The following is an 18,897-nucleotide window of genomic DNA, read 5'->3' as shown; positions in this document are numbered from 1 at the left end:
CAAAAGGCTTTTTTAAATTTCGTGTCAACTTCATCATAACATATATCTTGCATGATTAAACTGATTATTTGACCTCAGCATCAACATATGAGTTAGCATGCTAGAGAGGTGTATAAAAAAATTAACGAACAGAGATGTTGTAGATCCTAACAAGACTTAGAAGTTTAACTCTAACTAAATGAAGGGGGAAAAGATTACACCTGACCAACGTCGGCACCTATGATAAGTCGTCTAAATTAAAGTTAAAACTTCAAGGATCTCTAAGGAAAAACGTCAAGGATCTCTCTGTCCTGGAGCCCAAATTTCAGGCTGCAAATCTCTGTCTTTTGAACCTGAAAACAACCATTTAGTATGTTAATATGTCTATGAAATATGTGCAATTAGGATTACGCTATCTTATATTACAAATATAAGAAAACAATTAACTTGTCTATGCAGAGAGCCATATAAAACTGAATTGCTGACGAACAAATGTGTAGGCCGAGGGATATTTGGAGAGGCGGGAGAGAAAGGAATAAAGATATGATTAATAGATAATTAGAGAGAGTCACATTTTTCCCCATGAAATACAATGCATAAAACTGAAAAGTAGGTATCACGTGAAAACTTGGAGCAATCCAAACTTTTCGTAGAAAATATGGCCTAGTCCTAGTCTCTACAGTAGTAGTAATAAAGTAAACTTCAAAAGTTTGACCATGTGAATCTCATGGGAGAAGTTCTTTTTGTCAATACACAGTACACTGCTACTTAAGTGTAGTAGTATGATACTACCAGAGATTCCGAGAATCATAAGGACCAAAAAACAAAAAGAACGATGAGCCTTCTAGACTCTGAGATTAATTGTTAATGGCGTCTCGCTGCTCTTGTCGCACATAAAAATAAATGCATATGTATGGACGAGGAAAAGACACGAAACTGACAGGATGGTAAGTGAACGTAACTTATAGGGAAGGAACGAGCGTGTTCAACGAATAAGTGGAGCCGTTTCAGAAAAGGTAAATGAAATAATAAGGGGAAAATATGGGATTCAATCCCAACCAAGTCGGGTTACTATATTTGACAGCGACCGCTCTACGCTATTAACTTAGGTATAATTTGAACGTATCAACTTTAATGTCAAAATTTATGAAAGCAGCCGGAGCTGCATATTTGCCCATTATTTGATAATTTATGTAGTTTGAGACTATTAGAGGTCATTTGGTTGGTGAGACTTTAAACTTTGATTGCTTAACTTTCCCAAGGTATGACTTGAGAATTCGCACAAATCCTACCAACTACCTAGTATATTGTGGGGCGAGCGCGATGTGGGATATGTACTCAGTTCTTGAGATAAATGCTATGTTTTGATATGACTTTCTTGTATGAAGCTATGTTATATTCTCTTATGTCTATGACACAACACTTTCGAGATGATGAAGCATGCCTTATACCTGGTTTTGGTAAACTGGGCACGGAACATTGGCATTGACAGGATGCATGATTTGATATGTATCATACCAAAAAAATGGCATTTCTATTTAGTAGGCAAATGATGATAGTCATTCACAACGCGTGTGTCTGACTATAAGCTTGGATGTGTTACACTATCATTAAAAAGACAAACTGTACAATAAGAAATTGGAAACAAGACTTGGACATAGAGCACATTAAATTATAAAGCAATTCACCTTCTAGTTTACATTTCTCTAGAATTTCTAATGGCAGTAAGTTACCTATCCAAAATGATTAATTTAACTGTAATGTTTTTTGGAACATGTAAGCCAAAGACCTCTTTTGTAAGCAAACTCTTCTTCATGCCCACCTGAAAACCCCAAGAGAAATCTCTCACAAAAAGATAAATACAAAAGCAATCAGGAACGAGGAGCCGCCATTTGTTGCTTCTTTACTCTTTCATCCTGCTTCACCATACTGAACACAAAAGAACGTTTGACGGATCAACATTGCAACCAATTCAAAGCAAAGAAATTAGAAATTGACATAAATAGCCATCCACAAAAAGAAAAATACCAAGCAGATGTATAACATACACATAATATGTGTAAATAGTTTTAGCCGATCAGCCAAATGTGCAACTTTCTCTTTAATAAATGGTTGCCATATTCTAGTAATTGATAAACTCAATCCAACTTTGTAACAGCCATTGTCCCACCTCTTTTTTTCTTTTCCTTTGTGAACAGGGCGGAATTAGAACAAATGAAAGATTTTAAGCTGACTAACAAAAAAAGAATCTTTTAAAGAGGGTTGATGAGCCTACGGAAAACTAAGCATTTTAATATGTTGGGTGCCAATTTGTCATTACTACAAAAACCGACTTTACCAGACTTAGAAGGTTAAAAAAGGGCAGCCCGGTGCTCTAAGCTCCCGCTATGCGCGGGGTCCGGAGAAGACATAGAAGGTAGAATGAAAAAAATTGAGAGGCATAGACTTATTAGTACATGTTTTAATAAGCGCACGATCCGTCTGTCTATCAATTTAAAGTAACAGTACAGAATCAGGCTTTCAGATTGATAGACAACTTACTATTCGTGTTTTCAGATTGCCTGATATCATGGGGCGTAACAAATATCCAGTAATTACGTAGCAATATAGAATCGGGCTTTCAGATTGATAGACAACTTAGTAATCGTGTTTCCGGATTACCTGATGTCATGAGGGGTAATAAATATCCACTGTGATCCTTGTGCCAATGCAAAATCCACGACAGCGTCTAGGCTGATTTTTCTGCTTACAGCATCCTGTAAATTATCAGAAAGTAAGAGATTGCAACCAATTGACTGTTTCTCTAGGATGCGTAGTGCAACTGAACTTGTCCCTATGTAATCCCCACTAGGATAAGGATTTATAATTGCACAACAGATTAGTATATTTCAACAAATTTCTTATTCATATTGAGGAACAGATATATGAGTAAACCAATCTCCCATTGCAATGAGTAAAAAGTGACGTAAAAACAATGATAAAGATTGGCATGATGATGATTGGAAGTATATTTCAGATTCCATTATTTTCAAGTTGAAATCAAGAATGTATAGAAACTGCCCAAGTTGAGGTCTGTTAGAAGAAGAAACATATTTTCAACGTGTGACGGGCTAAAATCAAACATTTTGCTTAATTGAACATCAAATGTGCTAACAGGGGCTAAACCGGAATAAAGCAACAACAACAACAACATACCCAGTGTAATCTCACAAGTGGGGTCTAGGGAGGGTAGAGTGTACGCGGACCTTACCTCTACCTTGGGGGCTAGGGAATAAAGCAATAACTGCGGACGAAAATTGCAATTTTCTCCCAAAAAAAGAAGAAGAAAAAATGACTCTTCCACCAAATACTATTTCCCAATTAATAGGGAAAGCATCTTTTAAGAAAGTTGAAAAACTCACCATAAATACATCAAATTCATCCATTGCTCTAAATGGAGCTTCAGTCATCTCATGAAGAGCAAGTGCAAAGCACAAAGTTGAAAAAGAGCGTTCTCCCCCTGATTTTACATAGTTTCACATCAGATCAAATTTACCAGGATACTCAAAGAAGTCATCCATAGTACATATTCCCAGGAGAAAGAATTCATTGTCAAAGATAATCGCCGAAGAGGTACAAATAAAGCATGCAATTAACAAACAAATTAGATATAACTCTTCATGGCCCCTGAAAATGCAAACATCATATTACATTTATATATATAAGCCTCGGGAAATGGGAATTGGAAAAGCACAACTTTCCCCTTCCCCCAACCTTCAGGTGAAAAGAAAAGGGGAAAAGAGAGAAAATTTGAGTCCTGCGAACAATCTGAGACTCAAGACTGCTAAATGCATGCAGAGAGGTTCATACTCCTCACTTGTTTACCTAATAACTCATTAAGGACCCTTCCTTTTTCTAACCAAATAGCATTAATGATTAATTTCAGGGGCAACATTGAGCCATTACAATCTAATTAGTATTTATCTTTAAACCATTATTAGCACATGGCATCATACAAGTCAAGTGGATTAAATTTGCTCTGAACCGGCTCAGCCCAGCCCGCTAAAGGAGGCTGGAACCATCCATGGCCCATGCTTAAGGGTTCTGAGCAGGCCTGCCTCCTAGAGGGGCTAGAATTGGTTCTCCCTCCCAAAGACCAGCTTGGGATTGGAGCCGAACCCATTTCGGACCAAACCGGTCAAGTATAGCAAAATATAATCAAAACATAAAAAAGTAAAGCTACAACAGTCAGTAATATTTTCCTTCTCAATTTGGTTTTCTCGTTTTTTTTCGATTTTTTATTAAAAAAAAAAAAAGAAAATTAAATTTACTAAGCACGTAAAATACAAATTCAACACTTCACTTTATTTGAAATTATAATTTATAGATAAACTTTTCCATAAGTTAATATACGTTTAGCAAGAATTGAACAAATGGACAAATTTATTAGAGATTTTTACCCGAGAAGTCAATTGTTTAAAAGTATTTTCATAAATAAGAGTACTCTTTTATTCCAAAGATGACAGACTTGTTTACCATTTTAGCATATTCTGAAATCACTTGCCGTTAACCACTAAGGAATTAAGTTACATCCTAATTAATACATATCATTTTCTCTTTCATCATCATCTTTCTCGCTTAGAAATTAGTTTACGCATGATTCTAATTAATATGTACATATCCCTTTCTCTTTCATCATTATTTTTTCCACTAATTAAGGAATAAATGTTTTCAGTTTGGTTATATATATTATACCATGTATATATATCTAATATCCTTAGAGATATCTTTGTTATACCGTGTAAGTCTTTTATTATACCATGTATATCTTTATTATACTATAAATATAATTAGATATACACACATAAAATTTGGGACAATTTTATTAAAAAAAAATATACCTTTAATATACTTCAAATATGTCATACTTATTATACCATGTATGTCTTTATTATACCAGATATATCTTTATTATACTATATATATAGTCAGATATACTGTATATATTTTTGTTTATATGTATGGTATACAAAATATATAAATCTATATATATATATATATATATATATATATATATATATATATATATATATACGTAAAGGCATGAGAAACGGAAAGAACAGAAAAAGAATGGAGTGGTTGTAAAGATAAAAAAAGTTGACCAAGAAATTAGGAAAAGTTTGCGTGTGGTTGATTTTTATCCAGCTAAAATTTAGGGATGGTTATTTGTAAGCTGATAGATGTGTTAATATTTAATTGACACGGAATGTTAACTAACTAATGCTGCTACTATTGTGCAATTATTTTTAAAATGCTGCCTAATTATGTTTTTTTTTCCCAATTTATTATCTATTGAAATATCCTTATCTGAGAAATGCTTTCCGAAATACACGATTGGTATTCCCTTTTATTAGTCTAATAATAACAAACTTACATTGGCGAGTACTTTCAAACATAATAAATTCAAATAATAAACAAATAATTCATAAAAGATTCCAATATAGAATAAAAAATCCAACATGAACCTAAACAATGATTTGAATTTCAAGTTATAACACAGAACAATCACTTTAAAATCAAATATGATTTTTTTGATAGAGTAAATAATTTATTAAAAGTTTGGGCAAGGAATGCCCGTATACAAGAAGTAAATCAGAATTGATACAATGGGATATACTAAAATTAATATTGAATATACCTAACATTGGAAGTTGATCCTTTTAAGGTTATGGATGAAATAGAAAAAGGATGTCTTAGTTCAAAGTTAAACCACAGTTGATTGTTTTCAGAGTTAAATTTCGAAAATACATGAGTTAAGCAAATCATAGAAAACAGACACACCGGCACAAACTTAGATCCACTTGAAGGTTCAATCTTTCACTATCTTTAGCCCTAAGCTTTCTAGTTACTTTATTCCCTTCTTTAAATTATAACTACAATCTACTATCTTATGAAGTTTTTTCAATTTTGCACGTATTACAATTATATTTTTCTCTGAACATAGCCCATTTTTTAGTCTCATATATAACGTTACACTGAGGGATAAAATGAACAACTGCTACAAGAAGAAGAATAAAATGAAAAATTTACTTGAATTCAAATGAAAACAGTTTGCAAGATAATTTATTTATAGTAAGGAAAAAATTAAGAACAAGACTGGACTACCCCCTGACCAACCGACCTTAGGGCTTAGGGGCCAGGGGATTGGCTAGGTCTCTCCCCATAAAGATTTTAACCTGCGGGGAACTGTCCTCAGAAGTGTACTGAACCGTTGGCCAAAAGTTAAGTTTTCGTTGAGAATTAGCACATCTCCTTTATCAGGCTTACGTAGGATGTGAACATATAATCTATTGCAATCACTCATTATATCCTCTATGCTTGCACATTTATTTATATAGTATCCGCAGCAATTTCAAGATAGAAAAGATTTTTCCCTTCTGGTACTTGCAGCAACAAACCAGTCCCACATCCCAATTTAATGATCTAAAGTTGATCTTTCTGAAGATGTTTAAGAATACTTCTCTTTCCCACACCACTACTACCAAATGTGAACACAATGCCGACCCAGCTATTTATGGATTACGCCTTAGTTAAGTGATTGTGGTGTGAGTATCTATTTAAATTTGAGGGAGAAAAATGTAAAAGTGATTGTGGTGTGAGTATCTATTTAAATTTGAGGGAGAAAAAGATTTTTACATTCAAATTTCCTGCGCTAGGGCGTCATCCGTTGTTTCTTGCACTCACTTTCTAAGTATTTGTAAAGAATGAGAAAAAAACCTGAAAGCCCTCGTGTGTCACGAACACTGCTGCTTGATGCATCTTGGGGCATTTTTACCTAAGGAATATTCAGAGAAACAAACAAACAAAAAAATAGATGGGTGGGACAAAAATTTAAAGAATCAGTCCACATAATAATAACAATGGTCTACTAGGTTAGGCAAACAGAACCGTGTCATGTTAGTTCAAGTCACCTCTATTGAAAGGGTCTTCTCTTCATAGCTAACTTTGATGTGCCCACTGATTCCTTTCTTTCCCAAATGGCCATTAAATCTAATGCAATATTGGCAATCAAGAAAATTGAGATATGTAGGAACTACCAACTAAGGAAACTACACAATATATATATATATATATATATGTAAATGATAGAGATCATACTGCCATGTTAATTGGCGCTTCAAAAGAGTGGCATTTCTCTCGAATTTGCTCCACCGTAGCTCAAGGGCTTTATGGCATGCCTGACAATATATTAGGAAGAATTCTATTAAATAATGTTTACAAAACAAATAGGCAAGATACAAGATGGATTACATTAGAACTAAGCAAAAGGGTAAAAGAATTGCAAATGAAAGTGAGTACCAACTTGGACGAAGCAATAAGAAATCCAAAAAGTATAAGGAATAAAAGACTGACTTAACTCCCATATGTCATGAATATTGGCTGAACTGCAACAATTATAACACATAGCTTAAGGAGGCATTGCCTCACTAACTCAGCTGTGAGCCAGAAACTTGAGTAACATTGGAGGTCCAAGATTCGTGACTTTAAGATGACTAGCTTTTCTAGGCATGCCAATTTAACTCAGAACATGTACAGAAGCTGAGAAATTAGATTTGTCATTTGCTGTGTGCAGATGATACAATCATCTTTTGTGAACCTTTTTTTTTTTTTTTTTTTTTGATGAAGTAAGATGTTTCATTAGAAAAGCATCAAGTAGATGCATAATTACAGGGGCGTAATTACAGATAGGCAAAAAAACAAAAGAATTGCAAGCCCCTATACATTGGTTCCTTCTAAAGTTAGAGTACTAATAAAATCTAAGAAATGTTCAGTATTAGCTACTGGGGACAACATTGTCCAGCAAAAAAGATTAACTAAGCATTTGGCTTTAAGAGCTTGAATAGGAATTGAGGTATCATGAAAACATCTCTTGTTCCTCTCAGTCCAAATACACCAAAAAATTGCAGCAGGAATCATATTCCAAACCTTCCTGATGGTCTTATCAACTATCCATAAACTCCAAGACATGTGGCCTTCTCTCAAACTTTGTGGCATCACCTAGCTTAACTGAAAAATACATAGGAACATGTTCCAAAGGCCATAAGCTAGTGGGCAATGTAGAAAGAGGTGGTTAACTGTCTCCTGAGTGCTCTTGCAGAAATAGCATATGTTGTCCAACTGGAAGCATTTTCTATTCAGATTGTCCAGAGTAAGACATGCATTCTTTAGTATAACCCAGCTGAAACATTTAATCTTCATAGGCAGTTTAGTCTTCCATACTAGCTTCCATGGCCATATATCAGGCAGTTGATTATGAGAACATAGCAGCCTATAGCATTCTTTCACTGTGAATGTGCCTTTGTTTCCCCATCTCAACTTGTCTGGTGCACTTTCATCAATGTTGTGAGCTTCCGCCTTTGCTAACATTTCCATCAGACTCCCAAGTTCCCAATCCTGTACAGACCTTCTGAGATGCACATCCCAACTGTTGTTGATCCTGTTTTGAGCAATTGAGGAATCCTTGTCTCTGGCAATGTTGAAGAGGCTGGGGTATTCCTCCATGAGAGATGTATTGTTGAGCCATCTATCCTTCCAAAACTAAATATGAACACCATCACCAGGCTGGAAGTGGATTTCATGAGAAAACTCAGAACCCAACTTACTGATATACTTCCATGGCCCAACTCCATAAGGTAAAAGTACAGTGTTAGAGCTCCAATTGTCCTTTTTACCATGTTTAGCTATGATCACCTTCTTCCAGAGGCTTTCATCATCATCTGAGCCAAACCTCCAAAGCCATTTCATGAGTAAGGAATTGTTATGAATTGCCAAATCTTTGACTCCTAGGCCTCCATTGCACTTTGGGAGCAATACTTTGTCCCATTTTACCAAATGAAATTTGTGTGTGCTGCTATTCCCTTCCCATAGAAAATTTCTCCTGATCTTGTCCAGCTTATCTAGCACCTTTTTGGGAATGGGGAATAAGGACATGAGATAGGTTGGTATACTATCAAGAACACTACAGATAAGTGTGAGCCTTCCACCCAATGAGAGATACTGAATTTGCCATCTGGATAACCTTTTTTCAAATTTCTCCACCCCCCCATTCCATATATCACGACACTTGAATTTGGCACCCAAAGGTAGGCCCAAATAAGTGCTAGGAAGAGATCCTATATTGCACCCCAAAAAACCTGCCAGCTCCTCCATGTTAAGAACATCATTAACTGGATAAATTATACTTTTCAACATGTTGATGTGCAATCCCGACAATGCTTCAAAAAGCATCAGTGTAAGATTCAGATAAAGGATTTGAGACTTCTCTGCTTCACAAAATATCAGTGTGTCATCAGCATACAGTAAATGTGAGATAGTCATTGTGTTTCCTGTATTTGTGCCCACACTAAATCCCTGTATCCATTGCAGCTGTCTAGCTTTTTCCAGCATCTTGCTTAGACCTTCCATAGCCAAGATGAACAAGAAAGGTGAGAGTGGATCTCCTTGCCTGATTCCTTTCTGTGGAGAGAAAAAACCCACGGGCCCTTTGTTTATCAGAATTGAATATTTGACTGTGGAGATGCAATATTTGATCCATTTAAGCCATTTTACCCCAAATCCCATTTTCTTCATAATGGAGGTCAGGTAAGACCAATTGATCTTGTCAAAAGCCTTCTCCAAATCAAATTTGCACATGATCCCAGGGTTTCCTATCCTCCAGTCCAAAACTTCATTAGCAATTAAGGCTGCATCAGTTATCTGTCTTCCCTTGATGAAAGCATTTTGGTGACTGGAAACCAGCTTCCCAATTACCTTCTTCAACCTTTCTGCTAAAAGTTTGGCAACTATTTTATAAACACTACCAATGAGACTTATTGGCCTGAAGCCCCTCATTTCCATAGCACCAGTCTTTTTAGGATTCAAGGAGATGAATGTGGCATTGCATGATCTTACCATATAATTGTGTAGGTGAAAGTGACTGATAGCACCCATGATTTCTGGCTTTATGAACTCCCAGGATTTTTGAAAGAATGCCATTGTGAAGCCATCTGGCCCTGGGGCTTTATCCGGTGCAAAAGACTGAATGACTGCATGAACTACTTCTTCCTCAAACGCAACTTCTAGTCCCTCACTGTCTTCCACAGAAAGTCTAGCAACATCCTCAAAGTTGGTGGTTGGCCTCCATTCTTCAGTTTCTTTGTATAGCTCTTGGTAATAGTTCAGTATTTCCCCCTTGATCAAATCTTTGTCCTCTGTAATAACATTGCCAATTTTGAGCTTATCAATAGAGTTGAACCTCCTATGTGAGTTGGCTAGAGAGTGAAAATACTTGGTATTTTTGTCCCCGTCTTTCAGCCAAAGGCATCTTGATTTTTGTCTCCAGCAGGTTTCTTCAGCTTTGGCAATCACTTCCAACTCAAGTTTCAGGCTAATAAACTTTTGTTTTTCTAGCTGAGATGGAACCCTGGTTTCTGTTGCTTGCTCTAAGATAGCTAGTTCTTCAAGTGCCTTGCATCTCCTTGTTTCAAATCTGCCATAAACCTCTTTATTCCACTTGGAAAGATCTTTCTTCAAGTTTCTCAATTTTTGAGTTAGCACAAAATCTAGGGTGCCATTAACTGAATAATTCTGCCACCATCCTCTCATTATGTCAAGGAACCCCTCATGTTGAAACCACATATTTTGGAATTTAAAGTAAGAAGGTGGTGCATCCCATTCCCCATTCTCAAGTAGTATAGGATTGTGATCTGAGATGACTCTTGGTAGTACTATTTGTTTGATGACTTTGAAACATTCCACTCTGAAGAGACTAGAAATCTATCTATTCTAGAGGCTTGTAGCAAAGTTTCACCTCTAGACCAAGTGAATTGTGCCCCTTCCAATGGTAGATCTATAAGCTGAAGATCTTCAATTGTCTCCGAAAAGCATCTCATAGACTTAGATCTTCTGGTACAATTCAGTCTTTCGGTTATATATCTACACACGTTGAAATCCCCCTCTACAACCCAGTTGTCACTCCATAGACCCCTGATTCCCCCAAGTTCAGTCTTTTGTGAACCTTCAGAGAACACATAAGCTACATAAGAGTAATACTTCAGCTTTTTGAGGCTACATATGGGTTGAAAGTAAATTGGGGGACATGTAACGTGTTCCCCATAAAGGAGGTGGGAAATATACAAATTCTGGCAGAAATACTAGGATGCAAGGTGAATAATCTTCCAACAGTTTACCTGGACATGCCACTAGGAAACAAACACAAAGAGAAGTGATATGGGATGGCATAATAGAGAAAACAGAGAAGAAATCGGAAAAGTCGAAGGCTCAATATCTTTCTCTAGGAGGCAGAGTCATTCTTATCAATGCAGTGCTTGACTCACTTCCAACCTATGTGAAGTCTTTATTTCCTCTACCTTCTAAAGTGCTGAAGAAATTGAACAAGCTTAGAAGGGATTTTCTGTGGCATGGTTGTAAGGAAAACAACGGATACAATTTGGTAGAATGGGAGAAAGTTTTGAAAAGCAGAGATAGAGGAGGTTTGGGAATCAGAAATCTAAGAAACCAGAACAGCAGCCTCCTAATGAAGTGGTTGTGGAGATACAATGAACAAGGACAAGCCCTATGGAAGGAGGTGATCAAAAGCAAATATGGGGAATTAAATCCATGGTGCAGTAATGTTAGTTCAAACCCTTATGGGGCAGGAGTCTGGAGAACAATTAGAAATTTGTGGCCAAGTCTGGAAAGCAATTTGAACATAAAAGTGGGAGATGGGACGAAGACAAATTTTTGGGGAGATGGCTGGAACGACCAGAGGCCTTTAAAGGACTCATTTCCTGATTTGTATAGGATATGCAATAATCCAGAGGGCATTGTCAATGAATGTTGTTCAGATCAGGGATGGAACCTTTCGTTTAGAAGATTGCTGAATGATTGGGAAGTGGATAGGGTAGCCAATTTGTTACATAGCCTGGAGGACTTCAAAGGCACCACCTTAGAGCCAGATACTTTGAGGTGGATGCATAGCAAGGATGGGGTATTCTCTGTCAACAAGGCCTACATGTTAACTAATATGTAACCAAACAGAAACCAGCAAATATTGTGGAGAAATGTGTGGAAAAACATAGCACCAACTAAGGTAAAATGCTTCACATGGTTGGTGGTCAGAAGGGCCTGTTTGACACAAGAAGTTTTGAAGAAAAAAAGGGCAGATCATTGTTTCAAAATGTCAATTATGGGGGGAAACTGAAGAGAGAAACAATCATCTTTTTTTGCATTGCAGTTTCACATCACAACTATGGTTACTATTCTTTAGTCTTACAAATACAATATGGACCATGCCTGAGCAGACTGCAGATTTGTTAGAAGAGGAGGAAGCAAGAGTCAGAAGAAATGGTGGAGAATAATTCCACTCTGCATATGGTGGACAGTGTGGAAGGAAAGGAATAGCAGAAGCTTTGAAGATAGGTCCAATTCCATCCACTTAGTCAAATGGAATTGTATTGTATCTTTTTACTCTTGGTGTAAAGAGAAAGATGTAGAGGAAATAGAACTTGTAGATTTCTTAGGCTCTCTGTAAGTATTTTCTTTCTTGTTACTGCCTTTTGCTCTTTTGATGGTGGCCAGCATATCCTAAATGCTGAGGAATACAACATTACCAGTTTCCCAAAAACAAAACAAAAAAACAAAAAAAACAAAAAAAAAAAAAAGGAGAAGCTGAGAAACTAGATGTACAATTCTGACTAATCAATCTTGAACAATCACTTAGTAGGTAATCAATTACTAAGTATTTGGAGATAGCAGCTCGTAATCTATATATAACAAGAACAAGTATTTGTTTTACTCTTTAGAAGTAACTCTAGTATACTACAACAACAACAACAACAACAACAACAACCCAGTGAAATCCCACATCGTGGGGTCTGGGGAGGGTAGAATGTACGCAGACCTTACTCCTACCAAGGTAGGATGGCTGTTTCCGAGAGACCCTCGGCTCAATAGAAGCATAAAAAGGGAGTCAGATAAGGTTAAAAGATACAAAACGATATTGCAATGAAATAATGCAAGCGACACAGTAAAACAGGATAATCAAGGAATTCAAAGCGATATGGAAATGCAAATAACGACAGCGGCACAGATAAAATAGAGTAATCAAAGTACAGAAAGTAGCAAATAATAACATAAATCAGAGCACAAGAAATTATAATGCGCTAATGCGCCTACTAATAAGGAAAGATAACGAGACTTATCTACTAGCCTTCTACCCTAATGTGGGTCCTCCACACCCTCCTATCTAAGGTCATGTCCTCGGTAAGCTGTAACTGCGTCATGTCCTGTCTAATCACCTCTCCCCAATATTTCTTTGGCCTACCCCTACCTCTTCTGAAACCATCCATGGCTAACCTCTCACACCTCCGCACTGGGGCATCTGTGTCTCTCCTCTTCACATGCTCAAACCATCTCAGTCGCATTTCCCGCATCTTGTCTTCCACCGAGGCCACTCCCACCTTATCCCGAATAGCCTCATTTCTAATCCTGTCACTCCTAGTGTGCCCACACATCCATCTCAACATTCTCATCTCGGCAACTTTCATCTTTTGAACGTGAGAGATCTTAACTGGCCAACACTCCGCCCCATACAACATAGCCGGTCTAACCACCACTCTGTAGAACTTGCCCTTGAGTTGTGGTGGCACCTTCTTGTCACATAGCACTCCGGAAGCTAGCCTCCATTTCATCCACCCTACCCCAATACGATGTGTGACATCATCGTCAATCTCCCCGCTGCCTTGCATGATAGACCCAAGGTACTTGAAACTACTTTTCTTTTGGATGGCCTGAGCACCAAGGCTAACTTCCACGCCAACCTCCTGAGGTGTCTCACTGAACTTACACTCTAAGTACTCTGTCTTGGTCCTACTCAGCTTAAATCCTTTAGACTCCAAGGTATGTCTCCAATCCTCCAGCTTAGCGTTAACTCCGCCACGAGTCTCATCGATCAGGACTATGTCGTCCGCGAAAAGCATAAACCATGGCACCTCACCTTGAATTTGTCGCGTCAATCTATCCATCACCAAGGCAAATAAAAACGGACTAAGAGCTGATCCTTGATGCAACCCCATCACAACTGGAAAGTGCTCTGAGTCCCCTCCTACTGTCCTTACTCTAGTTTTGGCTTCCTCATACATGTCTTTGATCACCCTAATGTATGCTACAGGTACACCTTTAGCCTCCAAACATCTCCATAGGATTTCTCTTGGAACTTTATCGTAAGCCTTTTCTAGGTCGATGAATACCATATGCAAGTCCCTCTTCCTCTCCCTATACTGCTCCACCAGTCTCCTCACAAGATGAATGGCTTCTGTAGTTGAGCGTCCCAGCATAAATCCGAACTGGTTCTCTGAAATAGACATGCCTCTCCTCACCCTCATCTCCACCACTCTTTCCCACACTTTCATAGTATGGCTTAGTAGCTTGATACCTCTATAGTTTTCGCAACTCTGGATATCCCCCTTGTTTTTGTATAGAGGGATCATTACGCTCGACCTCCATTCTTCGGGCATCGTTGCCGTCTTAAAGATGACATTAAACAACCTAGTCAGCCACTCCAAACCTGCCGAGCTCGCGCTCTACCAAAATTCCCCAGGGATCTCGTCAGGTCCGGTCGCTCTTCCCCTGCGCATCCTACGGACAGCACCCTTAACCTCCTCGACCTTAATACTCCTGCAATACCCAAAATCGTGACGCCTCCCTGTCTACTCCAAATCTCCCAACACGATGTCTCTCTCCCCTTCTTCATTCAAGAGTTTATGAAAATATGACTGCCATCTCTGTTTAATGAGAGTCTCCTCTACCAATACTTTTCCATGCTCATCTTTAATGCACTTCACTTGATCCACATCGCGCGCCCTTCTCTCCCGCACCCTGGCTAGCCTGAACAATTTCCTATCCCCACCTTTCTCTTCTAGTTCAGCATAGAGGCGTTCAAAAGCTGCCGTTTTTGCCGTCGAAACCGCCGACTTCGCCTCCTTCCTCGCTATCTTATAAAGTTCCCTATTCGTCCACGTCTCCACCTCATCCTTGCTTTCTATCAGCTTCGCATATGCCATCTTCTTTGCTTCCACCTTCCCTTGCACTTCTCCATTCCACCACCAGTCCCTTCGATGCCGACCACGACTACCTGTCGAGACTCCCAACACTTCCCTTGCTACAACCCTAATACAACTAGCCGTCCTATCCCACATACTGGTCGCATCCCCACTACTATCCCAGGCCCCCATATCCTTCAATTTCTCTTCCATCTCCAGGGCACTAGCCGTGGTCAAACTCCCCCATCTGATCCTAGGTCGATCATCCACGACCCTCTTCTTCCTCGTCATCTTGATCCCTAAATCCATCACCAAGAGCTTATGTCGGGTTGTAAGGTTGTCCCTCGGAATGACCTTACAGTCTTTGCACAAACCTTTATCATCCTTCCTAAGAAGTAAAGAAGTAACTCTAGTATAAAAGCAAAAAAAAAAAACATTCAAAAAGATGAGTACAGTCCAAACTTCAGTAAGAATTGAAACTTGACCTATATGATAAAATCAAAACAGCCTATAGGGTCCTTTGGTTGGAGGGATCAGGAAAAATAATCCCATTACAAATTTGGTGTTATTTGTCCTTCATTCCAGTATAACTTGTACATCAATTTAGGTGTCATCTCATACTTGATACAACAGGGCATAGAAAATTCTTATTTTATCAAATCAATGAGAAGTTTCTTCTATTTGACATGATAAGAAAATAGACCTTGGACTAACTCAACTCAAAAGCTAGCTCTTGTGATGAAGATTGTCCAATACCATATACAAGACAACCGCCCGTTCCTCCAACTAATGTGAAAAATTCTAACACCCCTGTATGCCCAAGGTTAGACGTCTGAAGCATGGACAACATAACATTGGCCCAACATTTGACAAACCAAGAACAGGTATGAGTCTAGCTCTCTCACTATGGTAAGAAAATGGACCTTGTGCCTAACTCAACCCCATGCCATAGCTCTTGAGGTGAGGATTACCAAAGACCAAACAATGAGACAACATTTTATTCCCTCGACCATTTTGGAAAACTCTAACACTGTCCGGTTCTATAAGAAGTTCCTCCTTATATCATCTCCGATTCTGATAGAATACTGAAGGTTTTATAGCAAATTGCCTTCTTCTGAGGAAGATCAGACAAATTTGGTAAGATTTATTGCCCCCTAACATCTCTCTGTACCCTCTTCAGTGAAAGATATGTGGTACCACAAAGCCTATACCAAAAATGCAAAGTGGCTTTCAAGGAAAGCTTTCCTAACTAGGATAAAGTTTCTATGAGGAACAAGTCATTCATATCAATGGGAAGAACATATCTTTATTTACAGAACAAAATTTAAGATCTAAGCACTGTAGGATGATGACAAAGCAGAAACAGATCAGTTCTCACATATAATGCAACTAGAGAGGACTTGAGCCTCTGTAACCACAAGAAAACCATAAAGGAGGTAACTTACACCTAATTTCTCACGAAATGCTTTGTAGGTTTGCTGCTTTCTTAAAATCTTGCGTTCTATTTTGTCGTACAACATGCGGAGATCCTCAATGGACTCTGGATGTCTGCATGGAAGTTTCAAAAATGAGTTTGAATAGGTAAACTGTTAAGAATGGATCTTGGGCCTGACTCAACCCCAAAAGCTAGTTTATGAGGGGAGGATTACCCAAGTCCATATAAGGATACCACCCATCCCATTTTCATGGGATGTGGAACTCTTCAACATAAACAATCAAACATAATCAAATCTTACCTCCGACTTTCTTGCTGAAGTCTTTGACTTAGCCTAGTTAGTTGGGCACTTAGTTGCTCCGGAGTGCTTCCATCCCAGCCTCCTACAGTCTCAATTTCACTTTCAGGACAGATGATTGAAGCTTTTTTGTAGCTCTCCTGCAACCAGGGATACAGTTAAAGCAAGGTAATTGTAAGATTCTTTCTCTGACATGAAATGAAAACTAGAGTAGAGAGAGAAAGAAGCATGCATGCACCAATAAGGTAGACCATGGAGAGGGGGAACAACGCAGTGAGCAATCAATCATACTAATAAAATTTGTGGTCATAGTTTTCATATTGTTAGTACATAGGTCAACCAGTAACTGAACTATAGCTCTAATAATCATTCTCTAAATACAGCAACTTGCCAAAAGTAGACTTTCCGTTAATTCCACAGCTATCTTAATTAGAATATATCCATTTAGCCATTTCATGAAACTCACAATATCAGACAAATAATGTTTGGAAAAAAATACCAAGTACTTGTAGTTCTATGTGCAATACAACTGTACTCTCAAAGAAGTTCTTAAAATAAGAGGAGAAATTAAAGATGATGTTTCTTTCCATTGCATGAATAGGTTCCTTAATGAAGTTTACAATTTATTGGGAGCAAATAATATTCCTTTTCCTAATAATAACAAGATTTTAGTTTAGTAAAAGAATAAAAGTATAGGCCCAACAACAAAATTAAGTGATGTAACGTTGCACACATCACAAACTCACAAATAAAATTACATGTACAATAAGAAAAAGAACTAGGAAAGCCAAAAGTCTCAATCAGTATACAACAAAATATTCTAATTAATTAAGACCCTTTGTGTTTAAGCACTTCATCAAGCTTTTCGAGCTATTATTTAACAAGTTGAATCAGTAGCAAAGCAGATAATGCAGTATTATAAATAATTTTCATTTTGGTAGGTAGTACAATAAATAATATCTAAATCAATCCCAGTCAGTGCTCATAAAATTATATGAATATAAGCAATTATTCATACCCTACGGTTGTGTTCAAGTTCCTGATACTCTTCTTCTGCTCCTTTGAGTTGGGAAAGAACTTTCGTACTCATTACATCTTCATAGTGATTCTTCTTCTGAAGTAAGAGTTTAAATCGTAACACATGCCATGAATTTCAATGAACATCACAACGCGGTAAAAAATAACTATGAAGTGTCAATTAACAGAAGAAAGTGGGACTGAACCAATTCTGCATCTTTTAGATCTTTATCAATCATCATAAGCTCACGTTCTGCTTCCTCCAAGGCACCAATTTCCACTTTTGCTGATTCTACAGTTCCAGAATGGAATGGAATTTATGAAAAGGGCATATATAGCAGGAAATATACTATTCGAACCTGACAAAGAAGCAAAATATGGCATACCACACAAAGTTTCAAAGGATATTTTGACATCATTAGCTTTGCTATCTGCTTCTTTCAACCTCACTTGAAGCTTTTCCAACGAATTCTCTCTTTCATGCATCTCATCACGGATATTCTGTACATCGTTTTCAAGAAAATAAAACTATAGTGGAATGCCTTCTAAAAGATCAAGAAAACATTGAATTTGAAACTGAAGCCCCGGAAACAGAAGTGAAATTTTTTCTGAGGGGGTGGATGAAAAGAGTAACAAACCGATAGCTCTAAATGAAGCTCATCTACTGTTGATACAGCGGTGGAGCTAGATTCTGCAACACATGACTTCTTAAAATCTTGCAAGCGAAACTCCTTGGACCTCAAAACTCGCTCTGCATCAAGGCGCCTCTTCTACAGGAGCAGAGAAACTAATGGTTATATCAATAGTTATTCATTTCATTCAAAACTTAAAAAACCCCACTCACATATATCGGGGTCCGAATTACTCTCTTATCAGAGCTCGTTAAAGGAAAGTTTGTAATAGGAAGTTATTCAGGAGCCATAAGGATCAAATTCCAAAAGAATATGGATGACAGTCACTATGACTAGCAAGAACACTCCTTTGTCTTGACCATACAAATCATGATCCAGAAAGAATGATGCACCCAATTAGATGAGAGTAGCACCAACTTCTCTGCAGTACAAGTACAACATATTTTTTGTTTCTTTTCTCTTTAGAAGGTTTGGCAT

At 37.7% G+C, this 18,897-nt stretch overlaps 1 protein-coding gene across 3 annotated transcripts in view; it reads right to left on the bottom strand.

Moving 5' to 3' along the window:
* Positions 1–1,630: 1,630 nt before the first annotated feature.
* LOC132640482 (structural maintenance of chromosomes protein 6B-like) overlaps positions 1,631–18,897 on the bottom strand; it is a 43,708-nt gene continuing 26,441 nt past the window's right edge. For 2 of the 3 annotated variants that reach the window (XM_060357079.1, XM_060357080.1), the window contains exons 17-28: positions 18,427–18,558; positions 18,175–18,289; positions 17,995–18,080; positions 17,790–17,885; positions 16,775–16,911; positions 16,484–16,586; positions 7,117–7,196; positions 6,930–7,008; positions 6,736–6,793; positions 3,381–3,478; positions 2,641–2,735; positions 1,631–1,908 (exon numbers count right to left, since the gene is read on the bottom strand). In XM_060357079.1, coding sequence (XP_060213062.1) covers positions 1,851–1,908; positions 2,641–2,735; positions 3,381–3,478; positions 6,736–6,793; positions 6,930–7,008; positions 7,117–7,196; positions 16,484–16,586; positions 16,775–16,911; positions 17,790–17,885; positions 17,995–18,080; positions 18,175–18,289; positions 18,427–18,558 — 1,137 coding nt within the window. In that variant the 3' untranslated portion in view covers positions 1,631–1,850. Of the gene's footprint in view, positions 1,909–2,640; positions 2,736–3,380; positions 3,479–6,654; positions 6,794–6,929; positions 7,009–7,116; positions 7,197–16,483; positions 16,587–16,774; positions 16,912–17,789; positions 17,886–17,994; positions 18,081–18,174; positions 18,290–18,426; positions 18,559–18,897 lie in introns of those variants that run through there. The other variant, XR_009582246.1, reaches the window with a different exon arrangement.

This window comes from Lycium barbarum, chromosome 5 (assembly GCF_019175385.1).
Source record: "Lycium barbarum isolate Lr01 chromosome 5, ASM1917538v2, whole genome shotgun sequence".
Classification (NCBI taxonomy): Eukaryota; Viridiplantae; Streptophyta; class Magnoliopsida; order Solanales; family Solanaceae; genus Lycium; species Lycium barbarum.
Note: the sequence above shows the minus strand (reverse complement) of the source record. Positions and strands in the feature narration are given on the sequence as shown.